Raw genomic sequence first — 15485 nt, 5'->3', positions numbered from 1 at the left:
TCCCCCCTCTCCCCCTCACAGACCGCTCCCCGTGTACCCCCTCTCCCCCTCACAGACCGCTCCCCGTGTCCCCCCTCTCCCCCTCACAGACCGCTCCCCGTGTCCCCCCTCTCCCCCTCACAGACCGCTCCCCGTGTACCCCCTCTCCCCCTCACAGACCGCTCCCCGTGTCTCCCCTCCTCCTCCTCACAGACCGCTCCCCGTGTCTCCCCTCCTCCTCCTCACAGACCGCTCCCCGTGTCCCCCCCTCCTCCTCCTCACAGACCGCTCCCCGTGTCCCCCCTCTCCTCCTCACAGACCGCTCCCCGTGTCCCCCTTCTCCTCCTCACAGACAGCTCTTCATGTCCCCCCCCTCTCCTCATGTCACCCCTCTTTTCCTCACAGACAGCAGCTCTGTATTTCTCCCCTCCCGGCTCATACACCGCTCTTCCGCTTCCCATTACCTTACACCAGAGTCTTCCTCTATTCATTTCCCCCCATAGATTTATTAGTAGCCGTAGTCCGATCATGTGACCTGCAGAGCACGTGACTAGCAGCGCCGTTTCATTGTAGACACTACCCTGCTGCGCTCTCGCGATATTTGGCCGTGTTTGTGTGTGGCTGTGCCGGGCCCTTCTCTCCTGGGTGCTCGGCCTGTCAGTGCAGCTGACTGCCTGTATGTGGTGCGGGTCCCTCCCCCCGGGGAGCAGCGCCCAGTGAGGCCTCTCTGCCCCGCACACCCCGTAGCCAAAACTGGGGCTCTGTCTCCACCATGGCGTCCGACAGTGACACGGAGGAGTTCTTCGATGCTCCCGAGGATGTGAATCTGACCTGCTCCCCGGCTGTGTAAGTGACACGTCTGCTATGTACTGTGCTGTGTATGCCGTGCTGTATACATCACCTCTGCTATATATTGTGCACTGTATACATGGCCTGTATATACTGTGCTGTATACATCACCTCTGCTATATACTGTGCACTGTATACATGGCCTGTATATACTGTGCTGTGCACATCACCTCTGCTATATACTGTGCTGTATATGCCGTGCTGTATACATCACCCGTGCTATATACTGTACACTGTATACATGGCCTGTATGTACTGTGCTGTGCACATCACCCGTGCTATATACTGTACACTGTATACATGGCCTGTATATACTGTGCTGTGTACATCACCTCTGCTATATACTGTGCACTGTATACATGGCCTGTATGTACTGTGCTGTGCACATCACCTCTGCTATATACTGTGCACTGTATACATGGCCTGTATATACTGTGCTGTGCACATCACCTCTGCTATATACTGTGCTGTGTACATCACCCGTGCTATATACTGTGCACTGTATACATGGCCTGTATATACTGTGCTGTGTACATCACCCCTGCTATATACTGTGCTGTGTACATCACCCATGCTATATACTGAACACTGTATACATGGCCTGTATATACTGTGCTGTGTACATCACCTGTGCTATATACTGTACACTGTATACATGGCCTGTATATACTGTGCTGTGTACATCACCCCTGATATATACTGTGCACTATATACATGTCCTGTATATACTGTGCTGTGTACATCACCCCTGCTATATACTGTACACTGTATACATGGCCTGTATATACTGTGCTGTGCACATCACCCGTGCTATATACTGTGCACTGTATACATGGCCTGTATATACTGTGCTGTGTACATCACCTGTGCTATATACTGTGCACTGTATACATGGCCTGTATATACTGTGCTGCGTACATCACCCGTGCTATATACTGTGCACTGTATACATGGCCTGTATATACTGTGCTGTGCACATCACCTCTGCTATATACTGTGCACTGTATACACATCCTGTATATACTGTGCTGTGTACATCACCCGTGCTATATACTGTATACATGTCCTTATATACTGTGCTGTGTACATCACCCCTGCTATATACTGTATACATGTCCATTATATACTGTGCTGTGTACATCACCCCTGCTATATACTGTACACATGTCCATTATATACTGTGCTGTGTACATCACCCCTGATATATACTGTACACTGTATACACGTCCTGTATAGACTGTGCTGTGTACATCACCCCTGTTATATACTGTATACATGGCCTGTATATACTGTACACTGTATACATGGCCTGTATATACTGTACACTGTATACATGGCCTGTATATACTGTGCACTGTATACATGGCCTGTATATACTGTGCTGTGTACATCACCCCTGCTATATACTGTGCACTGTATACATGTCCTGTATATACTGTGCTGTGTACATCACCCCTGCTATATACTGTGCGCTGTATACATGTCCTGTATATACTGTGCTGTGTACATCACCCCTGCTATATACTGTGCGCTGTATACATGTCCTGTATATACTGTGCTGTGTATATCACCCCTGCTATATACTGTGCACTGTATACATGTCCTGTATATACTGTGCTGTGTATATCACCCCTGCTATATACTGTGCACTGTATACATGTCCTGTATATACTGTGCTGTGTACATCACCCCTGCTATATACTGTGCACTGTATACATGGCCTGTATATACTGTGCTGTGCACATCACCCCTGCTATATACTGTATACATGGCCTGTATATACTGTGCTGTGTACATCACCCCTGCTATATACTGTACACTGTATACATGGTCTGTATCTACTGTGCACATCACCCCTGCTATATACTGTGCACTGTATACATGGCCTGTATATACTGTGCTGTGTATATCACCCCTGCTATATACTGTGCACTGTATACATGTCCTGTATATACTGTGCTGTGTACATCACCCGTGCTATATACTGTGCACTGTATACATGGCCTGTATATACTGTGCTGTGTACATCACCCCTGCTATATACTGTGCACTGTATACATGGCCTGTATATACTGTGCTGTGTACATCACCCCTGCTATATACTGTACACTGTATACATGGCCTGTATATACTGTGCTGCGTACATCACCCCTGCTATATACTGTGCACTGTATACATGGCCTGTATATACTGTGCTGTGCACATCACCTCTGCTATATACTGTGCACTGTATACACATCCTGTATATACTGTGCTGTGTACATCACCCGTGCTATATACTGAACACTGTATACATAGCCTGTATATACTCTGCTGTGTACATCACCCCTGCTATATACTGTGCTGTGTACATCACCCGTGCTATATACTGTACACTGTATACATGGCCTGTATATACTGTGCTGCGTACATCACCTGTGCTATATACTGTACACTGTATACATGTCCTGTATATACTGTGCTGTGCACATCACCTCTGCTATATACTGTGCACTGTATACACATCCTGTATATACTGTGCTGTGTACATCACCCGTGCTATATACTGTATACATGTCCTTATATACTGTGCTGTGTACATCACCCCTGCTATATACTGTACACATGTCCATTATATACTGTGCTGTGTACATCACCCCTGCTATATACTGTACACATATCCATTATATACTGTGCTGTGTACATCACCCCTGATATATACTGTACACTGTATACACGTCCTGTATAGACTGTGCTGTGTACATCACCCCTGTTATATACTGTATACATGTCCTGTATATACTGTGCTGTGTACATCACCCCTGATATATACTGTACACTGTATACATGGCCTGTATATACTGTGCACATCACCCCTGCTATATACTGTGCACTGTATACATGGCCTGTATATACTGTGCTGTGTACATCACCCCTGCTATATACTGTGCACTGTATACATGTCCTGTATATACTGTGCTGTGTACATCACCCCTGCTATATACTGTGCGCTGTATACATGTCCTGTATATACTGTGCTGTGTACATCACCCCTGCTATATACTGTGCGCTGTATACATGTCCTGTATATACTGTGCTGTGTATATCACCCCTGCTATATACTGTGCACTGTATACATGTCCTGTATATACTGTGCTGTGTATATCACCCCTGCTATATACTGTGCACTGTATACATGTCCTGTATATACTGTGCTGTGTACATCACCCCTGCTATATACTGTGCACTGTATACATGGCCTGTATATACTGTGCTGTGCACATCACCCCTGCTATATACTGTGCACTGTATACATGGCCTGTATATACTGTGCACATCACCCCTGCTATATACTGTGCACTGTATACATGGCCTGTATATACTGTGCTGTGTACATCACCCCTGCTATATACTGTGCACTGTATACATGGCCTGTATATACTGTGCTGTGTACATCACCCCTGCTATATACTGTACACTGTATACATGGCCTGTATATACTGTGCTGCGTACATCACCCCTGCTATATACTGTGCACTGTATACATGGCCTGTATATACTGTGCTGTGCACATCACCTCTGCTATATACTGTGCACTGTATACACATCCTGTATATACTGTGCTGTGTACATCACCCGTGCTATATACTGAACACTGTATACATGGCCTGTATATACTGTGCTGTGTACATCACCCCTGCTATATACTGTGCTGTGTACATCACCCGTGCTATATACTGTACACTGTATACATGGCCTGTATATACTGTGCTGTGTACATCACCCCTGCTATATACTGTACACTGTATACATGTCCTGTATATACTGTGCTGTGTACATCACCCCTGCTATATACTGTACACTGTATACATGTGCTGTGTACATCACCCCTGCTATATACTGTACACTGTATACATGGCCTGTATGTGCTGTGTACATCACCTCTGCTATATACTGTACACTGTATACATGGCCTGTATATACTGTGCTGTGTACATCACCCCTGCTATATACTGTGCACTGTATACATGGCCTGTATATACTGTGCTGTGCACATCACCTCTGCTATATACTGTGCACTGTATACACATCCTGTATATACTGTGCTGTGTACATCACCCGTGCTATATACTGAACACTGTATACATGGCCTGTATATACTGTGCTGTGTACATCACCCCTGCTATATACTGTGCTGTGTACATCACCCGTGCTATATACTGTACACTGTATACATGGCCTGTATATACTGTGCTGTGTACATCACCCCTGCTATATACTGTACACTGTATACATGTCCTGTATATACTGTGCTGTGTACATCACCCCTGCTATATACTGTACACTGTATACATGTGCTGTGTACATCACCCCTGCTATATACTGTACACTGTATACATGGCCTGTATGTGCTGTGTACATCACCTCTGCTATATACTGTACACTGTATACATGGCCTGTATATACTGTGCTGTGTACATCACCCGTGCTATATACTGTACACTGTATACATGTCCTGTATATACTGTGCTGCGTACATCACCTGTGCTATATACTGTACACTGTATATACTGTGCTGTGCACATCACCTCTGCTATATACTGTGCACTCTATACACATCCTGTATATACTGTGCTGTGTACATCACCCCTGCTATATACTGTACACATGTCCATTATATACTGTGCTGTGTACATCACCCCTGATATATACTGTACACTGTATACACGTCCTGTATAGACTGTGCTGTGTACATCACCCCTGTTATATACTGTATACATGTCCTGTATAGACTGTGCTGTGTACATCACCCCTGATATATACTGTACACTGTATACATGGCCTGTATATACTGTGCACATCACCCCTGCTATATACTGTGCACTGTATACATGGCCTGTATATACTGTGCTGTGTACATCACCCCTACTATATACTGTGCACTGTATACATGGCCTGTATATACTGTGCTGTGTACATCACCCCTGCTATATACTGTGCACTGTATACATGTGCTGTGTATATCACCCCTGCTATATACTGTGCACTGTATACATGTCCTGTATATACTGTGCTGTGTATATCACCCCTGCTAGATACTGTGCACTGTATACATGTCCTGTATATACTGTGCTGTGTACATCACCCCTGCTATATACTGTACACTGTATACATGGCCTGTATATACTGTGCACATCACCCCTGCTATATACTGTACACTGTATACATGGCCTGTATATACTGTGCTGTGCACATCACCCCTGCTATATACTGTACACTGTATACATGGCCTGTATATACTGTGCTGTGTACATCACCCCTGCTATATACTGTACACTGTATACATGGCCTGTATATACTGTGCACATCACCCCTGCTATATACTGTACACTGTATACATGGCCTGTATATACTGTGCTGTGTACATCACCCCTACTATATACTGTACACTGTATACATGGCCTGTATATACTGTGCTGTGTACATCACCTCTGCTATATACTGTACACTGTATACATGGCCTGTATATACTGTGCTGTGGACATCACCTCTGCTATATACTGTGCACTGTATACATGGCCTGTATATACTGTGCTGTGTACATCACCCCTGCTATATACTGTGCACTGTATACATGGCCTGTATATACTGTGCTGTGCACATCACCCCTGCTATATACTGTACACTGTATACATGGCCTGTATATACTGTGCACATCACCCCTGCTATATACTGTATACATGGCCTGTATATACTGTGCTGTGTACATCACCCCTGCTATATACTGTACACTGTATACATGGTCTGTATCTACTGTGCACATCACCCCTGCTATATACTGTGCACTGTATACATGGCCTGTATATACTGTGCTGTGTACATCACCCCTGCTATATACTGTACACTATATACATGGCCTGTATATACTGTGCTGTGTACATCACCCATGCTATATACTATGGCCTGTATATTCTGTGCAGTGTACATCACCCCTTGTATATACCGTGCACATATCCTGTATATACTGTGCTGTGTACGTGAGCCGTACTGGGCTGTACATACTATGTACACGGCGCTGTATACTCTACACATGTACTGTGGGCATGTGTATACCGCGCTGTGTACTGTATATACTATACTATGCTGTGTACATGACCCATACTGTGCTGTATACTGTGCACATGTACTGTGTACATCCGCTGTACTGTGCTGTATATACTGTATACGTGTCCTGTGTGTACTGTGCTGTGTACATGATCCGTACTGTGCTCTATATACTGTATACCGTGCTGTGTGCTATATATTGTATATACTGTGCTGTGTACATGACCCATACTGAGCTGTATACATGTCCTGTATATAGTGTGCTGTGTACATGCCAAATACTGTGCTGTATATACTGTGTATACCGCACTATGTCCTTTATATACCGTGCTGTATACATGTGCTATGTACATGACCCATACTGTGCTGTATACTGTGCACATGTACTGTGTACATCCGCTGTACTGTGCTGTGTACTGTGCACATGTATTGTGTACATCCGCTGTACTGTGCTGTATATACTGTATACGTGTCCTGTGTATACTGTGCTGTGTACATGATCCGTACTGTGCTCTATATACACTGTTACCTTGCTGTGTACTATATACATGTCCTATATACACCATACTGTATACATGGCCTATATATATACAGTGCTGTGTACTGTATATACAGCACTGTATATGTGTTCTGTGTATACCTCACTGTATGTCCTCTGTATACTGCCCTGTCTACCGCGGACATGCTCTCTGTATACTGCACTGTGTGCCGCGGACATGCCCTGTGTACACTGCGCTTTATGCGAACCTCTTCTGTATAATACATTTGCTGTATGCTACATATATACTGTACATACATCATTTGTGTATATTTACTGCCCTCTAGCACATCCCCTCTGTGCTGTCTGTCATCTATAGTCTCTATATACTGCACCCCTGACATGTCTCCTCTATACATCACGTGTAGGGTGTGTACGCTGCACCCCTGACGCGTCTCCTGTATACGTCACATGTCGGGTGTGCACGCTGCACCCCTGACGCGTCTCTTGTATACGTCACGTGTAGGGTATGCATGCTGCACCCCTGACGTGTCTCCTGTATACGTCACGGGTAGGGTGTGCACGCTGCACCCCTGACGCGTCTCCTGTATACGTCACGGGTAGTGTGTGCACGCTGCACCTCTGACGCGTGTCTCCTGTATACGTCACGTGTAGGGTGTGTACGCTGCACCCCTGACGCGTCTCCTGTATACGTCACGTGTAGGGTGTGCACGTTGCACCCCTGACGCGTCTCTTGTATACGTCACGGGTAGGGTGTGCACGCTGCACCTCTGACGCGTCTCCTGTATACGTCACGTGTAGGGTGTGCACGCTGCACCTCTGACGCGTCTCCTGTATACGTCACGTGTAGGGTGTGTACGCTGCACCCCTGACGCGTCTCCTGTATACGTCATGGGTAGGGTGTGCACGCTGCACCCCTAACGCGTCTCCTGTATACGTCACGTGTAGGGTGTGTACGCTGCACCCCTGACGCGTCTGTAGACATCACTTCAGATCCCCTTTCATGTCGTCTGTGCATGCTGACCGTCTATATACTGTACACCATGTCTATATGTATACTCTATGCCAGGCCTCAGACAGTCATGGTAGTCCAGCTACTGTGACAGTACAACTTCCAGTATACCCTGACATCCACATGCTGGGAGCTGTTGTTCCACATCAGTTGGCCTGCCACAGTTGCTGACCCCAGCACTAGACTTCACATCCCTGGTATTACCCTGGCCTTTGTACGCCGTAGCGCCAGGCACACTTCTTTTGTGCACACACTACGTCTGTAATCACACTGCAGTGATGATTTCCGGTCTTCCAGGAGCCATGACGGGTGTGCCGTGGTCAGTTATGGTGGATGGATTCTGCTGCCTACTGCTCAGTTCACACCTGCGTTGGGATTTTCTTTATTAGCCCAGTAAATGTCTGGGGCTGATCCAGCACCACTGACCCCCAACACATCCCATTGCCTTATGATATGTGGCGTTCAGAGATACTAGCATTGTGTGCTGAGCCTGTATTTCTGTATTTTTCTGGCTTTTTGGACTGAATCTGTGATGGGGCCTCCGGTACAGATGTGAACACGGCCTTGTGTGGGAAATGTCACGAGTGGCCTGTGGTTATGCTGAGTTTTTTCCTTCTCTGGTGTGGTTGCACTGCCGGCTTTTAGCTGACTAATGTCTGACTGTCTGATGGTAAAGTGTGCGCTCCCTGACAACATCCTCTTCCTCTTACAGGGAGGTCGCTGAGATGCTTTCACTTTCTCGCTTTTTTTATTTATCTCTACATTCCCCTTATGCCAGCATCTATGCGGGGGGCTGCAGCACTTTTCATAGGGTAGCCCTTAACTGGGCTGTATATGATGATTATGCCTTTTCATCTGATTTCATATTGCTAAGACGTGGCATCTATGATTGGTGGGGGCTAACCTCTGGGACCCTCACAAATCCTGAGAATAAAGGGGGCACTGTCTGGTGTAGCGCTGCCTCCCCTAATAATTTGTCTGTACAGCCAGCTTCCAGGCAGGGAAAGGTAGAATGCAGTTCCCTGCCCAACCAGGTAATTGGGGGTCACTATGTAGGAAACAAGTTAGTAAAGTTAAAAAAAGAATTTATTGATTAAATAAAGTGACAGTGATATGCCATGGATAGATAAGAAAGGACAACCCCTTGTATTTAAAGCAACCCTCCACCCTGAGACTGAAAACTGCCTATACTTTTCTTATGTATAGTCCCCCTACCTGGTGCCCTCCATTTGCTTCTGCTGCCACCTCTGCTCAGATTAGTGTCCCTTTCCTCTTGCTTCCTGGATGGCCACCACCTTGGCAGAGGGAGTGCAATGGTAATCGCAAACTACGCCTCCACTGCCTTTGCTATTCCAAAATACAGGAAAGCCAGGGAAACATGGTTTAGACACCACTGCACTCCCCATGCTTCTCTAGATACCGGAAGAAAGAAACGTCAATCTGATCGGAAGAGGCAGCGGGCAGTCACTTTATTTCTTTGTCCCAGGGTGGTGGGTCCCTTAAAGATGACCAACCTTTCTTTCTGTGAGTTTTGCATTCCTCTGTTGTGTAGCAGAAGCTGCCGCCGCCTCCAGTCCACTATCCTGCTGTCTATCCCTTATTCTCACACCTATTGTCACTGACATCTCTGAATATGAATGTTGCAGATCTCCCATCATTACACTGTAACATGATGCGCTGACTCGCCAGGGGCGCTGACTCCCCCTCACGTACCATCGCTTCCTCTTCATGCTACACATTCTTGCCTGGCAATGTGAACCCCCGCCCTTTAATTAGGAGCTCTCGTTCATAAAGCACTTGTGGCTCTTCACACCCTTATGGATGTTATTGGCAGCACTATTGTATCTGTTATCGGGACTCTTGTATTTGCCTCCTTCCCTGTTCCGCATCTTTTCTTTTTTTTTTTTATTACCAGTGTATTTCCTCATTCTCCTGTTAGGATATATGTATTGATGTTTTCATACTAATGGAATCTGTGCTGTGCATGACAGGTACACCCTGCTATTGTAATGCCGATGAAAAATCAATGCCTCCTAATGTGCCGTGGCATTTGTGCTTGGCTCCAGTTTACATTGAGTTCTGGGTATACAGGTTCATCCTCTGTGGCTCTAGCCCAGGAGAAGCTATAGAGCCTGTGCCGGCCTCTAAGCTGGAAATGTGCTGTAAGGACGTGTTCACGTTAAAACAGGAATAAAACCTTCAATTACAGAAATTGAGTGGGTTTTTTATGTTTCCTACAGAGGCATCCCTTGCACCCGTTTTGTCTGCTACCCGTTTTTTGAATGAGCTTAAAAACATAGGCCCTGATTCTTCAAGACCAGCATTTTTGTTTTGCCTTTGGTCTTGATGAGGGGACTTGTTGATTAAGGGCTTGTCCAGGACTATTACAGTATATTTTACCTGTTCTAGCGTCTGAGATGCCAGTCGGCACGTGACCACAAGTTTGCAAATCGGATGCTTGCTGTCACAGACATTTCTCTGTGATTATTTTTAAAGGGAGTCTGTCACTAGCTTTGTGGCCAGCATGGGGTTCAGCTTTACGGATATGCCCCTGTCAGAACTGGAAAGTTCAGTATTGGGTAGTAAAGAACTTATCGACAATCCTGAGATGAGTTGCGCTACAACGGACGAATAATACAATGCAGTGATGTGTCATGTGCACACTTTTTTTCCACCTGCCATTTTTCTGCAGGTGTCCGCACCAAAATATACAGTACCAATGATAAGTTTTCTTCTTATGCATTTTTTTCCCCACTGTTTTATGCATTTTGGTGCAGATTTGAAGCAGCATTTCTTAATTCATTTTTCGTCCAGAAAAGCTGGGATTCTGCACTTAAAAAAACAAAACACATTTGTTGTTTTATACAGGCATTCGTCAGACTCATGATTTGAAGTCTGTAGGGAAAAACCGCCTAGATTCTTTTAAACCCACAGTGATCATGAGATTTCATTAAATTACATCCACTATGCTTGACCTGTTAAAGGGAACCTGTCTTGTCCCAAAACCCTATTAACCTGCAGATATGACGTTAATCTGCAGGTAAATAGTGTTCTAAAGCCGTGCGGCCCCCGCACTAATACGGATGTCTAGAGGAAATGGACTGTATTCCTCCCGGCATTTGGTGCTGATTTTTCTGCATCATTTCTGCATCTCTCGGCAACATAAAATAGGTGCATTTCTGATGTGTTTTTTTACATGCATTTGTGATGCAGATTTTTCCCCACTCATTTGCATGGCTGAAATCTGCAGCAAAAATGCTAAAAAGAATTGACATAGTGCAGATTTAAATCTGCAAGGAAAAAATAAGCAATGTGTGCATGAGACTTCACTTTGCTGCCACTAGGAAATCATTCAGGTTTTGTGACAAATCTGCGCAGAAAAAAAACTGCGCAAACGCAATAAATCTGCACAGGCCCTGGGTGGTTGCTGCAGATGAGAAGCCATGATTCAGGGAATGAGAATTTTTTTTTATTTTCCATCATTCCCTTCTACTAAAAAATATTAAAATGACCATAAAAATCCATTGAGACCTAAGCAGCTATTTTTAATTGTGCTAATATTTGACGTAAAACACGGCGTCCTCCAGAATTTTCACAGATTGTTCTTCTTCCCATATGTTGTTTGTTTTTTATCCATTCTGTCAGATCTGCCAGCTAATCTCTATACATCATTTGTCTGATTTCTGTGTGCAGGCCGCAGTGAACAAGGTACAGTAAAATAATCCTATACCCTAGCAGATTTAGCCATTTCCTCATAAGCTACCATTGAATGCACAAGAGTTAAAATGCTGTTTGGCAGGGAGATTAGTCCTGCATCCTGCTTGTGTAGGTGTAGTCCTAGTCCCAGACCCTGCCAGCGTGTAGCGTGTGAGATGCATTAGCACTGCCAAAAGCGGCACATTACAACATATCCTTTGGTGTAGTGGGCGGATGCTTTGTCACTTTGCTGCTGTATACTGGCTAGCTTGACTCGCGAATAGGTAGTTGCTAGATACGATCCGTTTTTGTCTGTCTCTTCTGAGTTTAAAGGGAAGCGATCATCAAAAAATAACATTGTTTATATCAGATTTTTGGGTTAACTTTTTTTTTTTTTTTTTTTCTAATTTTTGCCATTTTTTTCCATATTGTAAACAAAAAATTTAAATCTTGCAATTTTCACTAGGGCTATTCAGGCTTTTTCTTGTACTTTCAGGAAACAACAGATCTGTAGTTTCTGGAAACAACACGTGTACGTTTCCCCACTCCTATCTTTTGTATTGAAGCATTTAATGATTTTACAAGGTTGTTTTATGATGATGATGGCTTCCCTTTAAGACTGTTCAGCTTAGAAGGTAGTCGTTGAAGCATGCCTGGCGCAAATAGAAATCTGCTGCCTCTGAAGACCTTTTCCCTTTTTCTGTGAAGGTCTTTCCATACCGTGGGACACGGTTAAGACGATCTATCTTTTAGTCAATGCAAACTCAGTAGATAGTTTTAAAATGCCCCAAACTAATCGGCGTACTTCATGCTATTCTTTACATTTTGCTGTTTAGACCACGTAGTCTAGTGTACACCACATGTTAGGTTACTTTGTGCCAGAAATATGTGCAATTTATGCCCCATTCACCCGTCTGATTTTTGCCTATGAGTGCTACCCATGGTCTTCACAGATAGCGCTCGTACCGGGGCCATTCACATGTCCATGGTTTTTCGTTGTCCGAGGAGACCTGTCCTCATTTTGATCTGAGGGTTGGATCAAAATCAGCAATGCAAATCATTGGGTCCGTGAAAAAATCATACCGCACTCAGATGACTTCCAGGTTTTTGTTTTTTTTTATTACAATTACGAGAAAAATTGATGCCACTTGGACCACAATAATCTGTCAGTTTTTCTTGTATATGTGGAAAAAATCGGACGTGTGAGTGAGCCCTGAATGCAGTTTATGCACTGGCACCCATTTAGCCATGAAGACTGAGCGAGCATGTGAAAATATAGATAGATAGACAATCACAAGAAATCTGGTGATTTATATAGAATTTTTTTTCTACATTGAAGCCAATGAGCAGCGTATGCATCGGTATACATATACTTTCTTGGGCCGGTTTCACACGTCCGGATATTTCCGGTACCTGGGAATCAGCGCTACAGTTAGTGCTGTTCCTAGGCGCCGGTGCTGAACACTACCCTCATCGTGGTTTCTGCCAGCGCTGCCATCAGCACCAGCTCCTCAGCAGCTCCTCCCTGATGGCAGCGCCAGCAGGGAACCATGATGAGGGCAGCATTCAGCACCGGCGCTTGGGAACAGCACTAACTGTACACTGATTCCCAGGCGCCAGTATGTGTCACACGGATGCTATCCGTGTGGTACGTTTTGCGGACCTTGTGTCCGCAAAAAAACCGACTTGTCTCTGTGGAGCACACGGACACACGGTCTGTGAAAACACACTTAGATGTGCACAGACCCATTCATTTGAATGAGTCTGCGTGTGTCAGTGTCTCCAGTACGTGTGGAAGCTGTCACCACTCGTACCGGAGATACTGACGTGTGATAGAGCCCTTAAGAAGGATCAGTTCTAGCTCTACATGATGTGAACAAAAATAAGCGAATTTAAAGGGGTTGTCCACATTGGGATAGACACTCTGACTGCAGTTTTCTGAATTGTGTCAGTGTGCGGTGCCACACTGTCACGATTCCCCTGTATTTTCCGTGCGGTGGGCGGTCATATGACAGCATGTATGCAATCTGCATTTTTGCAGTCACGTGCCTTCTAGACTCGTCTGGCCATAGAGTAGAATTGATTGTAGCAGAGGAGTCTAGTCAGCATGTGAGCGCTGTGTGCACATTGCGAGGTCACATGACCGCCCACCCGCATGGGGAACACAGGGGAATCATCAGCGTGGGCTCATGTGATTGCAATAATGTATATTCATTAGAGTTTGGTCTGTCCATCACTATAAGAAGTGTCCAGTAATTCTGGATTCCAGTAGTTTTTCCTTCCTTTCTTGGCCACTCTTTACTCTATATGACGGCACATGGCCACCTGTTATCACAGAGGATTTTACCCGTGTAGATTATTTTTCAGCTCATCGGGTTTCCAATTTAATTATCTTGTACCTGAGCAGAAGGTGAATTAAGGACAGGTCTGTCAGCGAGGCTGTGTACATGACTTGTGTCAGCAGACTTTCCTAAAAACCAAATAAAGCACTTTAATATTGATTCCAGCTGATTTAGGCCTCATTCCGATATACGGTAGTTTTTTTCCTCGTACTTGGAAAAAACAAAAAAAAGTTTTATTTACATTAGTATGCTGGATCAGGTTTTCATCAGTGTTTGGTCAGTTTTTGCCATCAGTAATTTTTCTTGCATGCAAAAAAACAAAATCTTTATTGCAAAGTTTCTCTTACCCATTGGAAGGCTAAAAAGGCACAGCACACGGATTGCATACATATGCTTTTCTCAGAGCCGTAGATGTCTATGGGTGAGTCTGAACAAAAATGAACATGTCTCTGCGAATTTTTCTTTTTTGCAGACCTTTGGTCTACAAAGAAACATGGGCATGTGAACAGCTCCATAGATTATAATGGATACATGTTCTATCCATGGAAAAGAAAAATGAATGGAACATCTACGTGAAAAAACGTACGACTGATTGAGTTGGAGCAAGCGCACTGTCACTCCTTTTTGCCGATTGGTGCATTTCCAGCAGCCAGACCCCCACTGATCAATAAGTTATCACCTATCCCACTAGTTGATAAATGGGTTGTCAGGTGAAAACACATTAAGTAATTTGAACATGGAGCATGCAACTTATTAAAATTGACAATAGTTGGGTAAATCCGAAGCGTAAGCTAATCAGGGACACAACCTTAAAATGTCAGCTCTGAACCATGCAGAATTGTGTAGTCAGCTGTGGGCTAATAATGCAAGCCGTATCTCGGGGCAGGAACATAATTGAGGGTCATACTATCATAATAAAACTCTAAAATGAAACTCTAGTCTACAGCCCACACAACAGCTGCCCTCTGTGCCCAGATCCAGGTCTTTTAGGTTAGTCCTTCGGAATGGAGCAATTCTGGGGCGT

General features: G+C 44.8%; 1 protein-coding gene across 1 annotated transcript in view; it reads left to right on the top strand.

The window, feature by feature from the left end:
* The first annotated feature begins 549 nt into the window (after positions 1-549).
* WDR44 (WD repeat domain 44) overlaps positions 550-15485 on the top strand; it is a 92309-nt gene continuing 77373 nt past the window's right edge. Inside the window, exon 1 of the mRNA XM_073641341.1 lies at positions 550-825. Within this exon, the coding sequence (XP_073497442.1) occupies positions 752-825 (74 nt within the window). The 5' untranslated portion in view covers positions 550-751. The remainder of the gene's footprint in view (positions 826-15485) is intronic.

Source organism: Phyllobates terribilis, unplaced genomic scaffold (assembly GCF_046119375.1).
Source record: "Phyllobates terribilis strain yellow unplaced genomic scaffold, ASM4611937v1 Scaffold_7__3_contigs__length_470593459, whole genome shotgun sequence".
Taxonomy (NCBI): Eukaryota; Metazoa; Chordata; class Amphibia; order Anura; family Dendrobatidae; genus Phyllobates; species Phyllobates terribilis.
The sequence above is the reverse complement of the archived record's forward strand: the minus strand, read 5'-3'. Positions and strand labels throughout refer to the sequence as shown.